The 22,262-nt window shown below is 52.0% G+C and overlaps 1 protein-coding gene across 2 annotated transcripts; it reads right to left on the bottom strand.

Annotated features, from left to right (window-relative positions):
* Positions 1 to 1,835: 1,835 nt before the first annotated feature.
* ROBO4 (roundabout guidance receptor 4) lies at positions 1,836 to 15,647 on the bottom strand. Of its 2 annotated transcripts, none has more exons than XM_025998981.2 (18): positions 15,461 to 15,647; positions 14,844 to 15,173; positions 14,474 to 14,631; positions 14,172 to 14,292; positions 13,789 to 13,916; positions 13,460 to 13,688; positions 13,089 to 13,201; positions 12,231 to 12,399; positions 11,882 to 12,064; positions 11,727 to 11,769; positions 9,237 to 9,373; positions 8,868 to 9,122; positions 5,104 to 5,211; positions 4,795 to 4,948; positions 4,476 to 4,697; positions 3,977 to 4,335; positions 2,764 to 2,970; positions 1,836 to 2,628 (listed from the first exon to the last, which is right to left on the bottom strand). In XM_025998981.2, the coding sequence occupies exons 1-18, from the start codon at positions 15,528 to 15,530 to the stop codon at positions 2,618 to 2,620; spliced, it is 2,997 nt and encodes a 998-aa protein (XP_025854766.1). In that variant the 5' UTR covers positions 15,531 to 15,647; the 3' UTR covers positions 1,836 to 2,617. The 2 variants fall into 2 exon arrangements, with proteins under 2 accessions (XP_025854766.1, XP_025854767.1); XM_025998982.2 differs by having other exon boundaries at positions 4,795 to 4,933.
* Between the last annotated feature and the right edge of the window lie 6,615 nt (positions 15,648 to 22,262).

Here is a 22,262-nt window from a genome sequence, read left to right as displayed (position 1 = left end):
GCCCTGGAGCCCGCTTGTCTGATTTTGTGCAGGACGCGGGGAAGAAAGGAGCTTCAAGAGAGTGTAGATCAAGGCACACAGAGTAGCTTCCACTTCCTCTTGACCCTCTATTAAAAGCACTAGATGAGGACAGGAGCCAAGGGATCCCGGCCTGTCCTGCCTCCTGAGGGAGCTGAAGCCCACCCTATCCCAGTGAAAACCAGAGGGACTTTTGGGGCGCCTGGGTGCCTCAGTGGTTGAGCATCTGCCTTCGACTCAGGGTGTGATCCCAGCATCCTGGGGTCGAGTCCCACATCGGGGTCCCCACAGGGAGCCTGCTTCTCCCTCTGCCTATGTCTCTGCCTCTCTCTGTGTGTCTCTCATGAATGAATAAATAAAATCTTAAAAAAAAAAAAAAAAAGACAGAAGGACTTTCCAAATAACCAACAACGAGAAACCTGTCCCACCTTCAGACAGCCAAGCCAGGCCCTCCCTTGGTGTCCTCAGGGTCTGTCTACCCTCCTATAAGCAAATCGGCCCCTCACAATAATCATAATTGTTTTAAAACTTAAAGAGTGGCTCTTGGGGGGGCTCAGGCTATTAAGCACCTGACTCTTGATTCTGGCTCAGGTCACGATCTCGGGGTGCTGAGACAGAGTCCCACACCGGGCTCCCTCCCTGCTCAGTGGGGCGTCCTCTTGTCTGCCTCTCCCTCTGCTCCTCCCTCATCTCTCAAATAAATTTTAAAAAATCTGCAAAAGGAATTTTTAAAATAAATAAATGAAGCAAAACTCAAAGAAAGGAGTTGATGGGGGAAACCCCAGCCAAGAAGGAAAAACAGGCTTTTTTTTTTAGACCCCCGCCCCCCGGCCCCCTCGTGCACACGGACACCTCTCAGCCAGGTAGACCCAGATGTGATTGGTTTGCTGGCATACTGTTTTTTAAAAATTTGGCCCTGGATGCCATCGCACCCACTGCTCCCTCATCCACAGCTTGTGCCACTCACTGGTTTCCTGGGGCTCATTTCTTTCCCACGGCTTCAACCCCAGGTGCAGTAACTGCCCTGGGCTCTTAGGAGGGGACGCCCACTGTCACCTCCCCCAAGCCCTGGCTGCTGTGGCCCCTCCGGCGCTGTGACCTAAGTGTGCACACATCCTTTTCTCTCCATCCGTCTGGCAAATGGGCTTGGAATGTTTTCAAAAGGAATTTTACCAGGAAGCCAAAAGAAAAACAAAATCCAAAAAAGGAAAAGCAGATAGAGAGGCAGGGATCTGAGTCCAGAGCACTGATTTGTCATCCTGAAATGAAGACGCTCCGGCCGGAAGGGCCTGATGACGGCAGTTCAGGCAGTGCTGTGACCCCCAGCGCCGCTGGGCCTTGGTCCCTCGGGCCAGCCCGTTGTGAGTTCAAAGTGACCCCAGCTGGAGCTGCTTAGGTTTGGGGGATTATCATCCCCTGTCACCTCCTGCTTCCTAGTCGGCCCTCCCGAAAGCTGTCCTCCTGCGGCTCTGGTCCCATACAGGAGCATGGTCCCCTCTAGACTTGCGTGGCCTGCCCCTGTCTCTCCCAGCAGGTCAGATAGACGGGGACCCCACCTGCCCTCCCAGAGCTTTCTGGGGCTCCGGCCCTGGCCGCCCTGCTCCATTCCTCGGTTCTCTTGTTTCGTCTGAAGGGTGTTCCCTTGCCAACCATCTCAGGTGGTTCTACCTTTTCTGGAATTTAGCTACTTTGTCCATTTTAAGAAACCATCTGGTCTTAACCATCTGGGCTGGTCTCTGGGAAGGGGGGTGCTGGGCCGACTGAAAGCGGGTCTTGTCTTCCCCGGACCGGTTGCTAAGACCAGCAGACCAGGAAAATCTGGTGGATGCGTGTAATTCTTCCCTCAGTGACAGAGCAGAAATAAGTGATGCTCCCCGAGCGCCAGTGAATGCCTGACCCCCTTCTGACTCAGAGTTCTTCCCGCATCTCCGGGGGCCCCCCCAGCCTGGTGCTCTGGGGAATGATCCCACAGTACTCAAGTCATCACACGTTTATGGTATTAGTTCCTTAAGCTCACAGAGTCCACGTATGAGGAGGGTGTTTAGTCCCACCTTTTCTCGGATGGATCCTGGCCCCTTGGCCTGGGTACCAAGGTGGGGGGGGGCCTGGCGCTCCAGTGCTGTCCCTCCTTCCCTGCTTTCAAGGGTGTGGCTGGGGGGAGGGGAGCCTGCCCCTGTGGGAAGGAACGTCCCCTCCTGAGAGGGGTGGCTCTGTAAAGCTCCTTCTCTGGCCTGCCTGTCCCCAGGCTGCTGTTGTCCTCTGGGAAGACCTCTGGCTCTCCCTGGTTCCCATGATCCAAAGGGGGTGGGACGATCTGGAGATAAGGCTACTTCTCAGGCCGAAGGACCTGGTGGTGGGATGGATGGAAGGAGGAGAAAGCCAGGACGAGGAGGCAGGCCGTGATGACTTCGCTCCCTGAGGGCCCTGGGTCTGCTTTGTGCTTATTTTGTTTTGCTTTCATTTGTTTTCACAATCCTGGACAGAGAACTTCCCTGGACACCCGGCAAGGGGTCCCCCAGATGCAGAGAAGCAGAGGCCAAGGCTGAGGCTCCACAGGAGGGGTGGTCTTGATTCTCTTCTAGGCAGTCCCAGGCATACTTCATGAGGAGTCTGTAGGGGAAGTTGAAGGGGAGTGGATTACCCCGCAGGTCCATATCTCCTGCCCAACCCCAGGGCTCCCCCTTGGCTCCTCCCCAGAGTCCCTCAGTCAAGGTCACCACTTTGGCTGGGCAGACAGACACTTACTGGCGGCCTTGGGCTCAGGACGGCCCAGCTGACTCCTTCTGGAAGAGCGCCGGGAATCGGGGGGCCAGGGAGGCAGCCCCCGTCCCAGCCGCTGGCTACGATTGTTCTCCATGTCCTCCAGCCAGTCTGACCTCCACTCCCACAGGGGCAGGGAAAGGGTGGAGGTCAGGAAGAGGTCATCGCGGGGGGAAGGAGGAGAGGAGGCATCTGTCAGGGAGGGTAGATTTGTGTGTAGAGCATTGGCCATCACTCTGAGGGACCAGTTTAGGGCAGGACGCTTAGGGCACACACCCAACCCGCAAGATAACGTAGCTCCAACTCTGCTCATCAATTCCGGAGGCCATTGGAACGAATCCACTGGTTTCTTTAGAGAGAATAATTTGAACATTTCCTCCTAGCCCAGCTCTGGCCTTCTATCCATAGTCTCACCCTTCACCTCTCCTCTCCCTGGGCACCCTTCTTCCCCCCTGTTACGGGTACCTCCGTCCTGGATAATCCTTGCTTTCCCATTTTACCACAAGATTGCTTTTCTTTGTGTGTGGGAGGGGAGGGTAGAGTTAGGGTTCCTAAGATGGGTATAGGGGATCTGAGAGAGGGTACGAGGCAGGGGCACAGGGAACTCTGAGCTACTGTCTCTCCGACACGGAGATAGCGGTCCCACCCCGCTGGACACGTGGAGAGGTGAGCCAGCTTCTCCTCACCCCAGCCACAGTCGGGGCAAGAGGAAGGACTTGTAAGAGAGAGAACAGAAGCTCCTCTGGTGAGGAGAATCCGAAACAGTGGGTTGGAGTAAGTAGAAGAGGTGAAGCACAACCTGTCCTGGAGACCTCTGTCTGGGTTCAGGGGAGGGACCTGGAGGCAGGGCAAAGGGCCATACAACTGGCTGCCCCTGGGCTTTAGACTTGAACATTTTGTCCTGGTTCTTGCGGGTGACCTTGGGCAAGTTAGACAACCTGTTGGATTCATAGTTCCCTCATTTGGAAAAGAAAGATAAAGAATATTCCTCATAGAGTCATTAATATTGGGTGTATATAAGGCACTTAGCAGAGGGCCGGGGACCTAGTAATCATTCAGTAAAAGCTAGCTGTTTGAAGCATAACCACCAAGACAATGATTAGGAAGCCTTGCTCCTTGGTTGGGGAGGAGTTCTTACAGGAGCTGTGTCTACTCCAAGGGGCGGGGCTGAGAAGCGAGGCAGGGGCATCTCACGTACCCGTGAAGACACAGTCCATGTCCCTGGGCTCCAGACCAAAGCCAAAGCTGTCCACAGCCATCGCCAGGGCCCGCGCGAAGTGAGCATCAGCAAGGAAGGAGCCATCGGAGGAGCTGACAAGGCTGGCTCGGGCACTGGGGGCATTGTCCTCGGAGGCTGAACCCCAACCGTTGGCCAGGGAGCCCTCGCTGGGGGTAGGGGTGGGGCAGGGCCGGGGCGGGCACAGCAAGCCCCTCACTTCGGATCCCACCCCTCCTCCGGCCCTGCCCATGTCTGCCAGCTCTGAGGCAGCCGGGATGCTGATGTAGCCGTAGGTGACAGGGGGTGAAGGAGCCCTTGGCATAGGAGAGACACTATTCCTAGAAAGGAGGCAAAAGGGGAGACAGGTAGGTAGGCTGGCACAGCTCCCAGTTGAGGAGGGACAGGGGCTGGGTAGAGATAAGCATACCCCTGTCCTGTGCTTACCCCTAGTCCTTTGGTCATCCCTCAGGCCACTCACCTGGGGGTCTCCTCACCCTCGCTGAGCTCCAGGCACAGGGCCACCTCCTCAGGAGTCAGCACGCTGTCCTGATCCTCCTCCAAGGATGACAGTGAAGAGCTGGACAGACGACTGGACTCTGGGCTGGGCCCAGAGAGGGAAGAGGCCTGCGGGCTGGAGGGGATCAGGATGGGGGCTGCTGGCAGTGGGTGGGAGGATGGAGCTTGGGGCTCTGCAGAGTGCCTGATTGGGGTAAGAGTGATGATAGGGTGGTTAGTGCAGCCCCTGGCCACCCTCTCCCAGCCCCCCAGCCCTGCTTCCTGACCCTGTGCCCTCTTACTGGGTCTGCTGATTCTGAGTAGGGGCTCCACGCGGAGCGAGGGGTGCTGGGGGGAGAGGGCGTGAAACCATCTCATTGGAGGAGCTGAGGAGCTGCGGTCCCAGGGCCCTCCAGGCCACCAGAGCCTGGGGCACAGCTCCTGGGGAGCAAAAGCCTGGGGGTGAGAATGGTGGAACCCCCGTCAGCCCCAGACCCTGCCCTGCCCCCCAGCTTCTTGTCCCCACAGCCCACCCACCCAGCTTCCTCAGGGGCTATGGACCCCTCCACCCTGCCTCACCCCTTCACTTCCCTTTTTGGGCCTCCTCTCACCTGGGCTTTGGGAAAGGTTCTTGGAGCCTCTGTTCCCCAACTCCCAGGCCCAGAGCTCCATAGGCCGGCTGGCCCGGAGGGGCGGGGAGCTATTGGCTTGTTGCAGCTCTGCAAAGGCAAGAGTCAGTGGGTGGAGGGCAAGTCGGGTGGGCCTGCAGACTCCAACCACAGCTTCTATCTTCAGCCTGTCATTCAGTTAAGCTTTAGGACCCCTGAACCCCAAGAAGGGAGGGAAAAACCTCCCTCTGTCCTCTCCACCCTCACCTTCGTGCAGGCAGCTATGATAGGGAGGAAGGTAGCACTGGGCTTGGGGTCAAAACACCTGCACTCACAGCCCAGCTCAGTTACATAGTTACTGCGTGACCACAGGTAAATCCACCAGCTTTCCTGAGCTTTTGTTTTCTTTGGGAACACCCAGTCAAGTGATAGTTTTACCAGTTTTAATTTATTTATAAAAATGGATTGGAGCGTGCCTGGGTGGTTCAGCTGATTAAGCGTCCGCCTTTGGCTCAGGTCATGATCTCAGGGTCCTGGGATCCAGCCCTGAGTTGGGCTCCCTGCTCAGTGGGGAGCCTGCTTCTCCCTCTCCCTTTGCCCCTGCTTGTGGTCTCTCTCTCTCTGTCAAATAAATAAAATCTAAAAAAACAAAAACTAAAGCCAGATTGGAAAGTTCCTGGTGCCTAAAAGATGCATTGATTATTTTCTTTTCCTTACTGTATACACTCCAATCTTCCATTTCTCACATGACAAATATCTGACATGGTTCTGGATAACCTTGCCCTGAAAAACCTAAGTATCTCTCACTTGGGAAGAAGGGTTAGACTGTCAAGTTGAGCCGAGTGGGTAAGATAACCCCACACCACGCTGGGTGTAACAGGAGAGAGTCAGCTGAGAAGAAGAGGCCCTCTAGAATAGGAGGATGTGTTGGTCTCACTCAGGGAGGCAATGCCTGGCCCACAGATATTAGATGACATTGATTGAATGAATGAGCAAATGGATGGATAATAGCAGAGATGTAGATGTAATTATGAGATGAGAAGAATCACAAGAGGGTGGCCACCATCTGGCTCACATGGCTGCTTAAGAGACAACGTTCTGAGTGAACTCTGACAATGGAGAACCTGAGACAACTGAAGCAACAGACCCAGCTGTGAGCAGTGACCCAAGAGCATGCTTCTTGCTCAGGCCAAAACCCAAATTGATCTAAGTTTAAACCAGAAGGGGATCAGGAAGGTAATAGAAGGAAGAGATTTCCCTAAGACCAGGAACCAGGAAAATATCAAGTAAAGGAAAAAAGAAGCAGCCTTCATTTTAGTGTCACATGATTAGAAACCGAGTTAGGAAAGGGCAAACCAGAGACCAGAGAGGACCGTTGAGTCTGATCTCAAGGATTTGGAGGCCACCACGGGCAGGTTCAGAGCAGGGATGAGATCAAGGCTACTGCATTCACCAGGACTATCTCGGCCCTGGCTATCCATGTACAGTGGCCAGAACTTCTGAGCTACCGGGATGAAAACCCACACAATGGCTAGACTTCCTCCACCAAAATTTCCTTTTGTTCGTAGGCTGCTTTGTTTTTTAATTTATTTCCTTTATTTGTTGTATGACCTAGGGAGACCTGGAGGCCAACTTCAGGTGCTCCAGCTCTGCTATCAGCAGCTTTGTCTCATCTAGTGCCCGGCTTCCTGAGTAAGCTCAGAAATGGGGACATATGTTGGTCGGTTGGTTTGTGTGGACAAGGAAGAGGAAAGGCCAGTCCTAGAAAAGGCCACGTTTGTCCCAGCCCGTTTTATTTCCTCTGAGGGACTCTAGTAACAAAAGCCTCCTTTCAACACACTTAAAATTACTTGGATTTTAGTTTCAGTGTTATTTGAGCAAATGGCACAATAAAAATGTTATCAAGGTTAGGTCAAATCTCACTGGACTTATCTGAATGGCAATAAATATTTGTTTGAATTAATTAAGTAATTAGGATATTCAATGTATGTATCTGGCAGAGGGGAACTAAGAACAATAAGAAAAAAGAATAAGCAGCTTAAGGGGAGTAGGGGGCACTGAAAGAGCTTGCCAATGACAGAAGACAAAGAATCCTCAGTCTTTTGGACCAAGTGACAGCAGTAGAGCCAACTCTATGGCTCTGGACAAGACCATAGCACGATCTTGCTGCTGCTGAGGGCTCTGGACTGGAGGTGGGCCATCGAGTGTCACTTGTGCAGGGGAGCCACTGTGGTTGGCCAGTGGGGCTTGGGCGAGGAGACACAGGGGAGAGTGGGGACCTAAGCCTTCTCTCAGAAGTGGAACCTGTCTTAAGAATTGACAGTAGATGGGCAGCCCCAGTGGCCCAGTGGTTTAGCGCCACCTTCAGCCCAGGGTGTGATCCTGGAGACCCAGGATCGAGTCCCATGTCAGGCTCCCTGCATGGAGCCTGCTTCTCCCTCTGCCTGTGTCTCTGCCTCTCTCTCTCTCTCTCTCTCTCTCTCTCTCTCTCTCTCTGTGTGTCTCTCATGAATAAATAAGTAAAATCTTAAAAAAAAAAAAAGAATTGACTGTAAACTACTCACTCCCCCCCCCAGTAGTATTAATGTTCTAAGATGGGCTTTACATCATACCCAAATCAAAGTAGTTCTCCATGGGAAGACTTGTTTTTAAATGGGATGTTTTCAACACCTTTTTAGCTGCTCTTTCATTACCACCGAGGATTCCAAATGTTATAGTTCCGAGGCGAAGCTGGAAATAATGCCAGCTTGGCTAATATTTAGGGTCATAAAATTCTGGATATTGGACAAGCTCTTAATTACTCTGAATCCATCTTTGTCCTAATGAAAGCTGGATTATATCCACTTTTAAAAAAAAAGAATTGGCTGTAGGACGTTTGTAAGGCTTACTAATCAGCACAGAAGGCTCATGAAGACAGCAGGTGGAGTGCAGGCCAGTGTTCAGAAACAAGAGAAAATAGTCGGTGGTAGAGTAAAGTCTCTCAGGGGAGCTCCCAGAGGGTGGCCTTTGGAAGCAGACCACTCTGACTTCAAATCTGAGTTCGGCCGCTTACTGACTTGGGGGAATTTTGAACAAGTTACTCATTTCTGATCTTCTCTCCCCATCTGCAAAATTAGAGAAAGAATACCTCTCTAATAGGTAGGAGAGGGGTATTTTTAAATGAAATAATAAATAAGTAAGGCACCTAACATATACTAGTTGCTAAAGAAACAGACTTTATAGTTGTTTCTCTTGGGGAAGGCAAAGCAGGTAGTAGGAAGTTAGGAGAGAAATCTGGGCAGAAAGGAATTACTCATTTTCCTCTGGGAAATGGGAGCTGGGAGTCAGTGCCTGGGGAGGCCCGTGCATAGTGCACCCGGAGATGAGGCTGCGCCCTAGCACTGGTCACATGCTGCCGGGTTCTAGAGTTACTCATACGCTGGTCAGGCGCTCTCACTAGACTCTGAGCCCTCAGATGGCAAGAGCTGTCCCTCGTGTCCCCCTGGCTGGCATACAATGGTGCTTATGAAATGTTGGCCAAATTCAACTGAATACGGAAATCGGGCCTGCTACTGGTGTGGCAAGTAGCAGTAACAGCACATCAGGAAAAGCAGAGGCCAGCACTCCCCTCTCTGAGTGCTTTGGTGATAGTGGGGAGTCCCTGTGTCTCCCCGGACAGGGAACTGGAAGCCAAGTCATCAGGCTTCCAAGTCCCAGGCCACGTCCTGCCACACTTCCAGTCCAGTTCCATCCTGCCACCTGCTTCCACCCCACCTCCCCATCCTTACCCTGCTTCTTTTTGGCCTTCCAAGCCTCTGCGGGGGCCAGAGGAGAAGCGAGGCCCCTGCGGCTGCTGAGGCTGTCGGGACTGGGCCAGGGGCTGGAGAGCCGGGCCAGCTGGGGTGGGAGACGCCTGACAGCTGGGGTCTTGGGGCTTGGCCGGGCCGGGGGGCCGGCAGGCAGCTCAGCGATGAGGGAGCCATAAAAAGTGCTGGTGTCGGGAAGCAGGGGCACACCAGGGCTTCGGGGATCCCAGGAGATCACTGTGGCAAGAACGACAGGAAGAATTACGGTGAGTGCATCCCACCCCACAATCCCCCCCGCCTCCAGGATCCCAGCTTCACTGGCAGGGCCCTGGCCCCACTGGGCATGCTTACGGGAGCGGCGACAGTCTAGTGGGTCCCGGGGGTCCACTCCCAGCCTGCTGTTGAGGCTGCTGCTGCTGCTCAGGTCCCGAGAGCCGGAGGTGGAGCGCCAGGTGTCTGCCAGCCAAGGGGAGTCACTGTGATCCATCCTGAGGCAATGGAGGGTGGGGGTGGGGCAGGAGAAACCGGGTGAAGCCAGAACATAATTGGCCAGGACCTCCAGCTCAGAGGGTAGCAGAAGGGTTTGAGTGGATGGTGGCAGCAGCGTTATTCTCCCTGCCTGCTAGCCCTCCGCAGACTCCTCAAGATCTCTGACCCTAACTCAGTGCTCCTTTCTTATCCTGGGACCAGGGGAAGTCCAAGTGGAGTGGAACTAGGAGGTATTCAAGAGAGACAGCCCGACAGCCCTGTGCCCAGACAAAGAGAGCAGACCTGGGGGCAGACTGACCCCATCTGCCGCAGGTCTACTAGCCTCTGGAAGCCCTGCTTCTTTATCTGTAAAAGGACGACATAAAAGCCTTCCATATAAGGCTGATGTTGTGAGCCCAAAGGAGGAAATGTGAGCTCACTCAGCTGGCGGGGCAGGAGTTGGCTCTGCGGATGCGACTTTCTCTGCCTCTAGCCTGGCTCCCTTTGAACTCAGGCTGGCTGCCTGAGTAATCTTTCAGGAACAGGGATGGGACCAGAGCAATTCTCTGCCCCAAACCTTCAGTGCTCCTTGTTTACCAAGATAGAGCCCAGCTGCCTAGCATAGCTAACGGGGCCTCTGGTGTCTGGCTTCCAGCTCCCTAACCTTATCCTTTACGCTCACCTGTCTTGCCCCCTATGTCCCAGCCAGACCAAATGGCTTATCTTTTCCCATGAACATAGCAGGCTACTTCTTGCTGCCCCTTTTGCCCTTCTCCTTCTTACCATCAGGGTAAACGTGGACTCTCCCACCTATATTTCCCCACTCCACTCATTCCACATACCTTGTATAAGTTTCTGCACTGTTTTAAAACAAGATTTATTTACTTATTTTAGAGAGAGAGAGTATGTGAGTGGGCCAAGGGGCAGAGGGAGAGGGAGAGATGGAGACTCCTCAAGCAGAATCCCTGCTGAGCACTCAAAACCATGACCTGAACGTAAATCAAGAGTTGGCCACTTAATGGACTGAGCCACCCAGGCACCCCATGTCCCGGCACTTCTAACACTGGATTGCACTCATATGCTAGCAAGGCTTTCTCTGCCTAGATTGAGAGTCCCTGGGGTGTAGAGCCTGTGCTAAAGAAATGAATGAAGAAAATAATCAGAATGGAATCCCCCTGGGGTGCCTGGGTGGCACAGTTGGTTAAGTGTTTCACTCTTGGTTTCCGCTGAGGTGTGACCCCAAGGTCGTGAGGTGGAGCCCTTCATGGGGTTCTGCGCTCAGTGTGGAGTTGGCTTAAGACTCTCTCTCTCCCTCTCCTCCTTCCCCCCATCTCTCTTTCTCTCTCTCTCTCAAATAAATAAATCTTTAAAAAGGAGAATGGAATCCCCCTCAAAGACAAGGGATAAAGTCCCAGGGGATCCAGAGGATGTTCAGGATAGAACAAAGCCCAGGAAGCAACTAGAAAAAAAAGGCCAGTGAGCACAGAATAACTCAGGAGCATGGCCCCAGACAGCTTGGAACCTGGCTCTGGGCTGAGACACTGGCAGCAAAATGGTGACTCAAGGGTTGGATGTGTCTGGCACAGAGTCGGTGCTTGATAATCTTTTGTTGAAAGATGCAGACTTGGAATGTAAAGCATTTCAGAGGAAATCCACTGAGATAAAGATCAGGAGCAGGTGGGCAGAGAGTGGAAATGGTTTTTTAGTGTAAAACTCAGCCAAGAAGACAAAAAAAGGATGTTTTCTTTCTTAGCATCTTGTCTCATAACCACAGACTCACTTTGGCAGCCCAAGACTTGAGCAGGTGTACCTGCCAGCTGACCCTGGTACTGAGACCGGGGAGAGAGGATCGCGAAGGTAGGGGCCGAGCGCCCTCTGCTGGAGCTGCGGGTGATGGTTGTGAAGGAGACACCCCTCAATAAGGGGGGTGCTCTCCTGAATGCAAAGGCCCTGCTAGGTGGACCCGGGGTTTATATAGAGAAAACTAGAAATCAGACCGCCCCTCCCATGCTAGTTATTCCCCACCTAGCAGAACGAGTCAGCAGGAGAGTGTAGTGTTAGTGAGAGGGGGATGCCAAGCGCACTGGATTAGGAGCTCCTAAAGCACCCCAGCTACTAGCAAGCAGTGTGGCTTTGGGCAAAATCACGTAAGTCATGAGTCTCAGTTCACTCAACTGTCAAATGGTGTCATAGGAACATTAACAAGTGAGAAATTAATTCTCACTTGGAGTTCAGGAGAGATTTGAGTGGTAGGATCCCAAAGTGCCTGGCAGTAGGAGAGACAGGATTCCTCCTCCTCTCTGTCCAGGCCCCACTGTCCCTCAGCCCCTCTGCCCCTCCCTCACCTCAAGCCCCTCCCCTTTCACCTCTCACCTGTGCTTTAGGATGGCGTCCTCACTGGTGTACCTGTACAGACCTGCGAGAGGGCAAAAGGAAGGCTGAATCCAGAGTGTCCAGCATGTGGCCAGAGATCTAAGCCCCTGTATTATTCTGCCTTGAACCCCCAGGAGTCCACTTCGGCCTCTCACCTGGGCCCAGGTGCACCCCAGCTCGGCGCCTGCGGTGGACACACACGGCGGTGCCCAGCAGCACCAGCCAGAGCAGGACACCCCCACCAGCAATCACTTCTGGCCGCCTCAGGGTGGCCCTCAGCTGTTCCAGAGTCCAGGGACCATCACTGAGCTCTTGGGTGGCTCGCTCCATGGTCCGCTCTGTGAGGGAATTTGAGCTCAGCAGGAGGGGCAGGTGGGTGATGTGGGGGTGGGGGCAGACCATGAACTGGAAGTGGGAGTGAGGTGGGAGGAGGGAGAGAGGGAGGAGGGAGGTGGGAAGGGGGGCTCAAGGGGCATGCAGGGGGCTGGTGGGCACTGCCCTCACCTAAAAGGAGGCAGACAGGGCTACTGGGAGGCCCAGTCCCGGCGCCAGTGACTGCAGCCACTTGTACGCAGTAGGAACCTGGCATTCGGGTGGCGATCTCCAGCTGGGTCTGCTCACCGGCCACGGTCCAGTTGGCTGGGGGCAGCGAGGTGTTGCCCAGGCTCCAGATCTGAGGCAGGAGTGGAGGTGAGCGCCCGTTCCCCCTGCACCAGTCCAGTAGCTGAGCCCTTCGTCTCTGGGCATGCAATCATCCTGCCCTGCTTGGGGCACCTTGGGGACATTCCCCCCACCCCATGAAGCTGTACTTCCTATGCCCTTCTCCCTATGGAGTGAGAGAGATTTCTCTCTCGAGACTGACAGAAGGGGAGCAAAAGCAATCTGCTCCAAGAGATGTAAGACCATGGTTCTCAAACCTCACTGTGCTTTAGGGTCACAGGGAGGGTTTAAAAAGCCAGGCTGCAAGGCCCATCCCTGAGTTTCTGATTCATGTGCGTTTCTAACAAGTTGTCAAGGGGCAGCTGGTCCAAGAATCACATTCTGATGCCGCAGCCTTAGAGATTGGGAGTCAGACACAGCCCGGTTTGATTCTTGTTCTGTTTCCTGCACCTGTGACCTTGGCCTCACTTGCCATGTCTGTAAAGTAGGGATAATAACCCGGGACGGACTATAAGAAAAAAATGAGATCATGTAGGAAAGCACTTGGCAGCGTCTGGCAAACCCTGGCTTAGCAACAGTGAGTTTCCCTTGTTTCTCGGCCCAGGGGCTGTTTCTCAGTGTCCAGAGCAAGGGCATGCAGGGCGCCAGGGAAGAGGGATGTCCTGGCACCACTAGGAAGGGGCGTGCAGGCTGTGGGAGTACCTGGTAGCCACGGATGATGCCATTGTGGTTTTCAGCAGGTGGTGGGACCCAGCTTACAAGGACACTGCCATTGCCAGGTTTTAAGGCCACCTCCTGGGGAGGGGCACTGGGCACTGCAGGGGAGGAGGAGAGGCTTTTAGGGGTGCCGAAGGGGGGGACACTAGGAAACAGAGCTGGTCTGGGGATGTGGTCACAGATTGCACTGATAAGAACCAGAGTTTCTTACAGCTCTGCTTGCCTGGCCATGGCAGGAGGGAGTCCAGGACTAGGACCCACCGTTCCCGCGGCCTGGAGTGGGCCAGTTGAGGGGCCCCCAGACAAGAAGGTGCCAGAGAGTATATTGCTGAGCCCTGAGGGCACCTGTCCCTGACCTTGCTCAGGCAGCCTCAGGAGCAGCACGTTGCTGTCAGGGCCTTGAGCCCGGCCAGAGGATGGTCTCACTTTGAACTCGTAGTCTTGGCCCCAAAGGAGGCCTCCAAGCTCCGCGCTTTGCCAGCCAGCCAGCAGGGCCTCCGCCCATGGAGCTCCCGGGCCTCCTGAGGCCGTCTGGACCCTGAAGAGAGCTGTGTAGGACTGAGCAGGTGCTGCAGGGCCGCTCACCTAGGAAAGAGTCCAGAGGGGGGTGGGGGGTCAAGGTGTTTTAAGACCAGCTCTTCCTTGAGCTCTGGACTGGCACCCACCCCTGGGTCCGGGGCCTCACCTTCCAGCTGAGCCACACAGCAGGCTCAGGCTTGGAGCTCTTTGCAGGGTCTGGGTTCAGCAAGGTCACATTTTCCAGCTGAATGTGCACGGCCAGCAGCTCCAGAGGCTTCTTGTAGTCCTGGGGCTCTGTGGGGAGCATAGGGCTGGTCTGGGGCCTCTAGGCCAGAGGATGAGATTGAGGAGTGAGATATCCCCCAGGCTTGGAGCAACCCAAAGTGCTAGATTTCCCAGTCTAGGGCACTCCTATTTCTATTCTAGGATGGGGGGACCTCCCTTTAAATGGGGTCCTCGTCACTCTGATTCTGATCCCAGGTTGATGCCCACAGACCCTAGCCCCAGCCCAAACCAGGCCCTAACTTTTGCTGACCACCCTCGCCTTACCCTGGACAGATACCCTGGCTGCCCGGCTCTCCCGTTGTCCTGCGCTGTTGGTGGCCACGCACATATAGGTCCCTGCATCGCTCTTCTCTGCTCTTGCCATCTGCAGGGAGCCCCTGGAGACCTGTCAGGGCCAGGTGCTTTGTGAAGTCTCCCGTGTGGGGAGAGGCTCTGATTCAGGCCTCCCTGCCTTCCCTTCCTTAAACTCTGCAGGAGACATAGGGCTAGGGTGCGGGTCACTCCCTCCGGGTGTGCCTAGTTCTGCTCTGGGCCAGAGGAGGTATGGGGAAGGGGGCTACACTCACCGAGTGCCGCCCTGGCCGTAGGGCCAGGGGTTTGCCATCTTTCCACCACGAGACTGTGGGCTCTGGGTGGCCCCAGGGTGGCCCACACTCCAGAATCACCTGCTCACCCACAGTGGCCACTGTATCCTGAGGCTGGGTCTGGAAGTCCTCCCGAAGGACTACAGAGACGAGGGCGGGTCAGCAGGGACGAGTGTCCAGTGCTCCCTTCCACAAGGCCCTGCCTCAGTGCCTCTGACCACCCTCACCCCATTCAGCTTTACCCACCTCTTCATCACCTATGTTCACTCTTCAGAGCCCCCCTCCTCAGTTCTCCCAGCCCAGAGGTCCCCCCAGGTGTCCCCCACCTGGGGCCTCCCCTCCCAGGCCTTACCAGCCACAGACAGCCGAGCTCCTCGGCTGACTGCTGTGCCCAGCCTGTTGCTGGCCTCACATGTGTAGATGCCCAGGTCTGTGGATGGGGCCTGGTCGTCGTGGGCACGTCCCCGCGCAGGGGGCCGCAGCAGCAGGAGCGTCCCATCAGGAAGGAGGTGGTGGACGTCTGGGGGCACCATGCTCAGGGGTTGCCCATTCAGCAGCCAGCGGATGGTGGGGGGTGGCTGGCCTGAGGCTCGGCAGCTCATTTTGGCGGGGCCAGGGCCCTGAAGCAGCTGGTCCTGGGGGTGGACTAGAATCTGGGGTGGGGAGTCCTGAGCTGTGCCTCCTGGAAGGGAAAGAGGGACAGAGCCCAGTCTCACTACCAACAGGATCCCCCAAATCCCTGAATATCTTTTCTGCCTTTTCTTGCCTGAACATGACTTCCAATAACAGCCTAGCCGGGAGGGGAGGCTGTCTCTGGCTCCCACATACATCACCATCACCATCATCATCACCATCAACACCATCATCTCTACCGCAAAAGGGAAGCAAAGGAGCAAGAAGGCCCTTCACCCCTTGGCCAGGCCTTGTATCAAGCGAGCAGGGGCTAGGAGAGGGGAGGGCTGCACTCACCCGTGACAAGCAGAAGCAGGAGAGGCAGGGGCCCCAGGGGCCCAAGGAGGCCTGCTCCTCCAGAGCCCATGGCTGCTCTTGGGCCTCTATCCTTGTCCCAGGCACTTTGTCCTGCTGCTCTGAGCTCACAGCGGAGGGAAGGAGGGGCGGGGTGGGGTGGTGGTGGTTGTTTGTGACTGAGACTCTGCCCCAGGAGGGAAGCAGCTTTGAGGAAACCCATGCTTCCTGCCTGGCCCTCCGTGCCTTGGAGAACTGGGAGGGGACCAGCAGAGAGAAACTCTCTGCCCTTGACCCTTTAGTCATGACCCCTGACTCCAGCTCCAGCCCTAAGGTTTACCTTGTGGTCCAGTCTGGGATTTTCTAAAGGTGATCTTGACACTGATGTGATTCTAAATGCAGCCCTCAGCCTCTGTTTAAACCTTGATGCTAGTTCTGGTCGCTTGGCTCTAAGCACTTTCCTGCTAGAGTGGAATGGAGACCCGCGGTGGAGTGTCAGGGCCCGGCATTAAGAAGCTGAGGGTAGAGAAAAGTGAGCCAAGGTGGCCAGGGGGAGGGAAGCAGGGACATGTTGTCATCCCACAGCCCGTCTCCCCAGGGATGGGGAGTGGGGGGGGGGCGGGGGGGTGAGCAAGACAGAAGATGGGGAGGCTTTAGGGGCTCTGGGACAAGCTGGGAGGTGCCCACAGTCAGCTTGGAGACAAATGAAATAAGCTGTGTGAGACCTTGGCCGAGTTCCTTCATCCTTGCAAATTGGTTTCCTTATCTGTAAAGTAGGACTAATAGTAATAATCCCCACCTTGAGGGCTGGAGTCAGAATGAGATGTGTTTGTGCCTGAAATCGCTTTGAACAGTGCCTATTGCACTATAAGTGATTGGCAAGGGTTGGCCAAGGTTGTTATTGATTTGTTTTTATGCTCATGCCATCACCCGAACTATTTGAGCATCCTCGGCAGGGATAGTCTTCAGGCTCCAGAAAGATGGTCTTTCCAAGCCCTGGAAGCTTGTGTCTACAGCAGCTTCTGAACCTGCTCACCCTGCCGCTCCTCCCCACCCCCTCTCCCAGAGAGAGGCTGCTCTCCCCTCTCAGAGCCCAGCTCCTGTTTACAGGTCTCTTCCTCCCAAATCTGGAATCTCAGCCATTTCCTGGAGCTGTTCCCGGAAGGCCAAGGCCAGGCGCTGGGGCTCAGCGGAAGAGTGTCCAGCCTTTGTTCCACATTGTGCCTGGCCAGCTCCTCTGTGGGGCCCCTAAGGCAGCTGACTCCCTCCCTCCCCCCCCCTCCCCTTCCCCGCCTGGCCTCAGTGCCAGCCCCAGCCGCAGTCCTAGGCCTCCCTCACTCCAAGACTGATAAAGACCATCACGGGGAGAGAACACCCTAGTCTCTGCAAGCGGGGCCCTTCCAGTGGGTGAAGAATAGACAGAGTGAGAGTAACACAGTGATAGAGCTGGAAAGGATAGGGGTTGGAGTTAGAGAGCAGAGTCCGGTTGGTATTTGAGAAGTGGAGGAGCTAAGGGCAAAATCCGAGGCAGGAGCATGGGCATATGTGTACCCAGCAGAGGGGAATAGATTTATGGGGCCAAGGATCTGGGAGGCCAGAGTGACGAAGGGGGGTGTTCATGGAGACACCTAAGTCATCCAAGGACAAGACAAGGAAGGATGTTGTGGGATGGATAGACTTACTGTGCCTACTGCCAACTGGGGATTTTCCCGGGTCCAGAGCCTCCAAGCCCATCTGACCCCCGATCGCCTGCTATCAGTAGTCTTTTTTTTTTTTTTAAATGATTTTATTTATTTTTTTGACAAAGAGAGAGAGAGTATGCACAAGCAGGGGGAGCAGTAGGCAGAGGGAGAAGCAGGCTTCCCACCAAACGGGGAGCCCAAAGTGGGAACTTGCGGCTGGCCCTGTCCTCAGCTGAGCGGGGATGGGCAGGTCCACAGTGAGGAGAGGTGCCAGTGCTGAACTGCAGGAACAGAGCCCCCGAGGGAGGCTGCAGCAGCCTAAGGAGCTGTCCCTACCCCACAGCCACATGCCTCACCTCTGGAATTGCCTTCAGCACGCCTGCCTCCCTTCCCAGACCCTGGAGAGCCAGGTGCTAAGAACTGGGCTGTTCCTGGGGGACATTAGGACTCTCCCCCTTCAGCCCAAGTGTCCAGGGCACTCAGGGATCCATGGGGTGATGGCCAAGGCGACTTCCCAACCGTAAGGTGTGTCTGGATGTCTCCTAGAGATCACAGTGCTCATTTCCAGCACTGGCCTCACAGCATCCGTATTGTCTCATTTCCACACGTTTAAGGAAAAGCCGACTGCATGAGTCATGCGGATGAGGTTAGTCAATGGGAGCTGTCTCCAGTTATTTCGAGGAAGCTCTGCTCCAGGGCCAGTGGCCAGTTTACATAGCATCTTCCCTTATCTCCCAATTTTAGAATTGTGTGTTTTTGTGAGTAATTTTTTAGTTGCTTATAAAAGGGGAGAGAGAGAAGAGGAATTCCCCCCTCCAGGGGACATGATTTTTCACTTCTGGCTCCTGGCTCCTGGCTCCTCTGGCTTCTTAGTCTATGTTTTCTGAAAACGCAGCCAGGGGTCCCTGCTGGGTAAGCTGGTAGGGCAAAATATATGAACTCAGGTAGGATTTGAAGTCAGTTACACTTAAGCGTAGATCCTAATTTCACCGGCAGAGATACCTTGAATAAGTCAGTCACATAACCTCTCTGACTCTACTTTCCTAATCTGTAAAATGTTTGTGTGAGGTTTATGGATCGAGGATGTGGAAGTACTTAAAAGATACTAGGTGTGGGGCAGCCCGGGTGGCTCAGCGGTTTAGTGCCACCTTTGGCCTGAGGTGTGATCCTGGAGACCCCAGATCGAGTCCCACGTAGGGCTCCCTGCATGGGGCCTGCTTCTCCCTCTGCCTGTGTCTGTGCCTCTCTCTCTGTGTGACTCTCATGAATAAATAAGTAAAATCTTAAAAAAAAAAAATACTAGGTGTCTATTAATTATCTCTTGAGTGCTCTGGGAATGCCATACCCCTGCCCTGACCAACACAGCCCCAGCTAGCCCCAGCTACACATAGGCCACTCTTTTGGTCTTGAGATCCCGCCCTTTTTGGCTTTCTTGTTTTGCTTTATTTTCTCCTCTTTGCTTAAGTCCGTTTGGTCCCAATCTCCAAATTCTCATTTTTGTTGCCGGACGCCAATGGCTGGAGGGAAACAGAGTCAGGAGAGGAGACAGTAATGGTCTCCTCTAAGCTGAATGGAAAAGTTGCTCTGATACTACCTCACTTGCATAGCATCTGTTCCCTAGTTCTGGTCCTATCGACGTCATGGGCAATTTCAAGGTCCATGGGGGAATCACGTTTAATACACTCAACCCTATAGTTTCTTGACCTTTTCAACACCAATCAATATGGGTCATCCCAGATCAAGCATTGGAGGTTGTACCAAATGGAAATTTCAAGGCTGCTAGCATCAACATTTAACCATCTGCTCACATGTCCAAGAAGATCAGTTACTGTACTTTGTGTTCAACCTGTCAGTGCCTTCCAGCCAAAGACCACCCGGAGCATACTTGTTATTGAACGTAAGGAATTTATTACTCCTTGCAGCTAAGGAGCGTGCACACCATGGGGAACCATACGGTGTCTCAGTAAGAGACACTTAACTCAGTAAAAAAACTCACTAGGGTGTTAGAAAGAACCTATTATAGGATTTGGGCTTTCACTGGGTGATTTTGGGAGGGTTCTAGGAAGTAGAGCTTTGCTCTAAATTGGGTGCTGTCAGGAATCATGGACAATTCTATGATTCTTTGCAGAAGAGTGTCTTTGATAATTTCTGTGCTACGTAGAAGATCAAGTGGTTCTTCTTCTTCTTCTATTATGAACAGTGCTGCCCCTAATGTTCATTTCATATGTCTCCCAGTATAACTATATGTGTTTAAGAGTTTCTCTAGGGAATAAATAAACCTAGTAGTAGAATTTCTGGGTCTTGGGCCATACTAATATTCAACTTTAGATGGTAATGATTGTTTTCCACATCAGCTGGTTGTATCAATGTCCTTGAGCCACATCTGCAGAACAGTTGGTAAACCTCTTAATTTTTGACAATCTAGCATGGAAAATAAGATTTTATTATTGTCTTAATTTGCATTTGCCTGATTGAATAATAAAGCTGAACACCTTTTCAAGTGTTTACCCATCATTTGCATGTTCTCTTTTGGGAAGTATTTGTCTCTATCTTTTGCTGATTTTTTTTTTTTTAGTGTCTTTTTCTCAATAACTTTCAGAAGCTTTACATATTCTGGATAATAATTCTCTGTGGACTAGAGATGTTGCAAAAACAAGCTTAGCCTTATATTTGCTCTTTTTTAATGGTGTAACAGATGTTCTTAATTTTACTATCGATATATCCACTTTATGTTTACCGTATTCTTTCTATTTTTGTAGAAAACCTCTTTTACATGAAAGCCAAAAAGATATTCTCCTGTATTTTATTCTGAAAATTCAAAAATCTCAAATTTAAGTCTTCAATCTATCATTAATTGATTATTTTATATGGCTTCTGTGTATATATATTTTTTCAGGTAGTCAACAATAATCCCAGCACTACCTATCTAGTGATCTTGTTATACATCAAATGTCTATATAGGTGTATCTTGTTTCATTTGTTTCAAATAGGCCTGTTTGTCTATTCCTATGTGAACATCCCATTGTCCCAATAACTAGAGCTATCTAGTAAATTTTGATATCTGGTAGGGTGAGACCCCTCACTTCTTTTTCAGAAGTGTTTTGGCTCAGGGGCACCTGGATGGCTCAGTTGGTTAAGCATCTGCCTTCAGCTCAGATCATAATTCCTGGATCCTGGGATTGAGCCCCACACTGGGCTCTCTGCTCAGCAGGGGCCAGAGGGAGGGTGTCTGCTTCTCCGTCTCCCTCCCCACCCCCAGCTTATGCTGTCTCTGTCTGTTTTTCAAATAAATAAATAAATAAATAAATAAATAAATAAATAAATAAATAATCTTTCAAAAAACTAAAACTAAAAAAATTTTAAAAAGAAGTGTCTTGGCTCTACTTGGGGCTTTAGCTCGCCAAGTGCCTTGAAAACCTCCCTGGAACTGATTGAACATGTAGGAAGAAGCGACATTTTATAACATCAAGTCTTCCTATTCATGAATGCATATACCTCTCCCTTTATTTTTTACTCTTTCTTACTGTCTTTCAACAAAGTCTTAAATTTTGCTCTGTATAGATGTTACCTATATTTTAACTTCATTTTTAGTTGACTTGTTAAGCAAAGATAGTTACAGTAATTCCTATCATCCTGTATACTTGTCCCTTTGCAATGCTTGTCACCCCTCCCACAAAAAAAGTGGAATCTTTCCCCCAACCCCTTGAAGCTCTGCTGGCTTTGTGAATCGCTTTGACCAACAGAACAGTGGAAGTGATGTGATGTGTGGAACTTCCAAGTCTAAGCCTCTAGAGGGCTTGCGGCTTCTGCTCTGGACCTTTGGAAACCCCACTCAGACTGCCAGGTGAAGAAGCTCGCTTTAGCCACATACAGTAGAGATGAGCTATTCTAGCTGAGGAGTCCTAAACCTACTGGCCAACAACCAGTATCAACCATCAGACATGTGGGTGAGGCCATCTTAGGCACCTAGATCCAGTTCAAGATAGCAGATGATGTGGTCACATAAGTGACCTCACATTAGCAGCAGCAAGTGAGTCACCCAGCAAGTCCAGTGCAAACTGCTGACATAAAGAATTCCAATTGGATAGAATAGCTGCTCTTTTAAGTTGCTCAGTTTGGGGTGGCTCATTACAAAGCAATAAAGAATGGAGATACCTTGATATCATGTCTTATAGTTTAAAGGTTCTTTTGAATTGTCTATGTAGGAAATCATATAATCCAAATACGACATTTTTCGCTTTATATTTCCCATCTTTATCCCGTTTTGTTTTTTTCTTGTGTTGCCAGGACCATGGTGACTACAGAGAGTGAGTGTGGATATCTTTGTCTCCTTCATTTTATTTTATATTTATTTTATATATGTATTCATGAGAGACACAGAAAGAGAGGCAGAGACACAGGCAGAGGGAGAAGCAGGCTCCCTGTGGGGATCCCGATGAGGGACTCGATCCCAGGACCCCAGGATCACAACCTGAGTCGAAGGCAGATGCTCCACCACTGAGCCACCCAGGCACTCCTGTCTCCTTCATTTTAAAAGGAACTCTTTGAATGTTTCACCATTAACATTGAGAGTCGCTATCAGTTTTTGTAGATACTATTTATCAGGTCTCAAAGTGGTTTTTTTTTTTTAAGTGTTCTTTTATTTTTAGTTTGTTTATAGCTTTTGATCATGATTAAGTATTAAATTCTAAAGGTTTTTTTTTTTTTTGCATCTCTTGAGGTAGTTTGTCTCTTTTAATCCATTAATGTGGTGAATACATCTTTTAATTTTCTGCTTTTTTAAAGATTTATTTATTTATTTGAGAGAGAGTGCGGAAGGAGAGGGAGAGGGGAAGCCAACTCCCTGCTGAGTGCAGAGCCCTTCATGGGGCTTAATCTCAGGACCCTGAGATCATGACCATGACTAGAGCCAAAAGCAAGAGTTGGATGCTTAACCGACTGAGCCACCCAAGCACCCATGACTTTTCTATTTTTAAATTATTCTTGCATTCTTAGTATTTAGCCAAAGGACCTGAAAACTTATGTCCACACAAAAATCTGCACATAGATGTTTACAGCAGCTTTATTTGTAATTGTCAAAATTTGGAAGTAACCCAGATGTCCTTCGTAGGTAAATGGATAAA

The sequence above is a fragment of the Vulpes vulpes genome, chromosome 12 (genome assembly GCF_048418805.1).
Source record: "Vulpes vulpes isolate BD-2025 chromosome 12, VulVul3, whole genome shotgun sequence".
Classification (NCBI taxonomy): domain Eukaryota; kingdom Metazoa; phylum Chordata; class Mammalia; order Carnivora; family Canidae; genus Vulpes; species Vulpes vulpes.
This window is presented reverse-complemented; position numbering and strand designations above follow the sequence as displayed.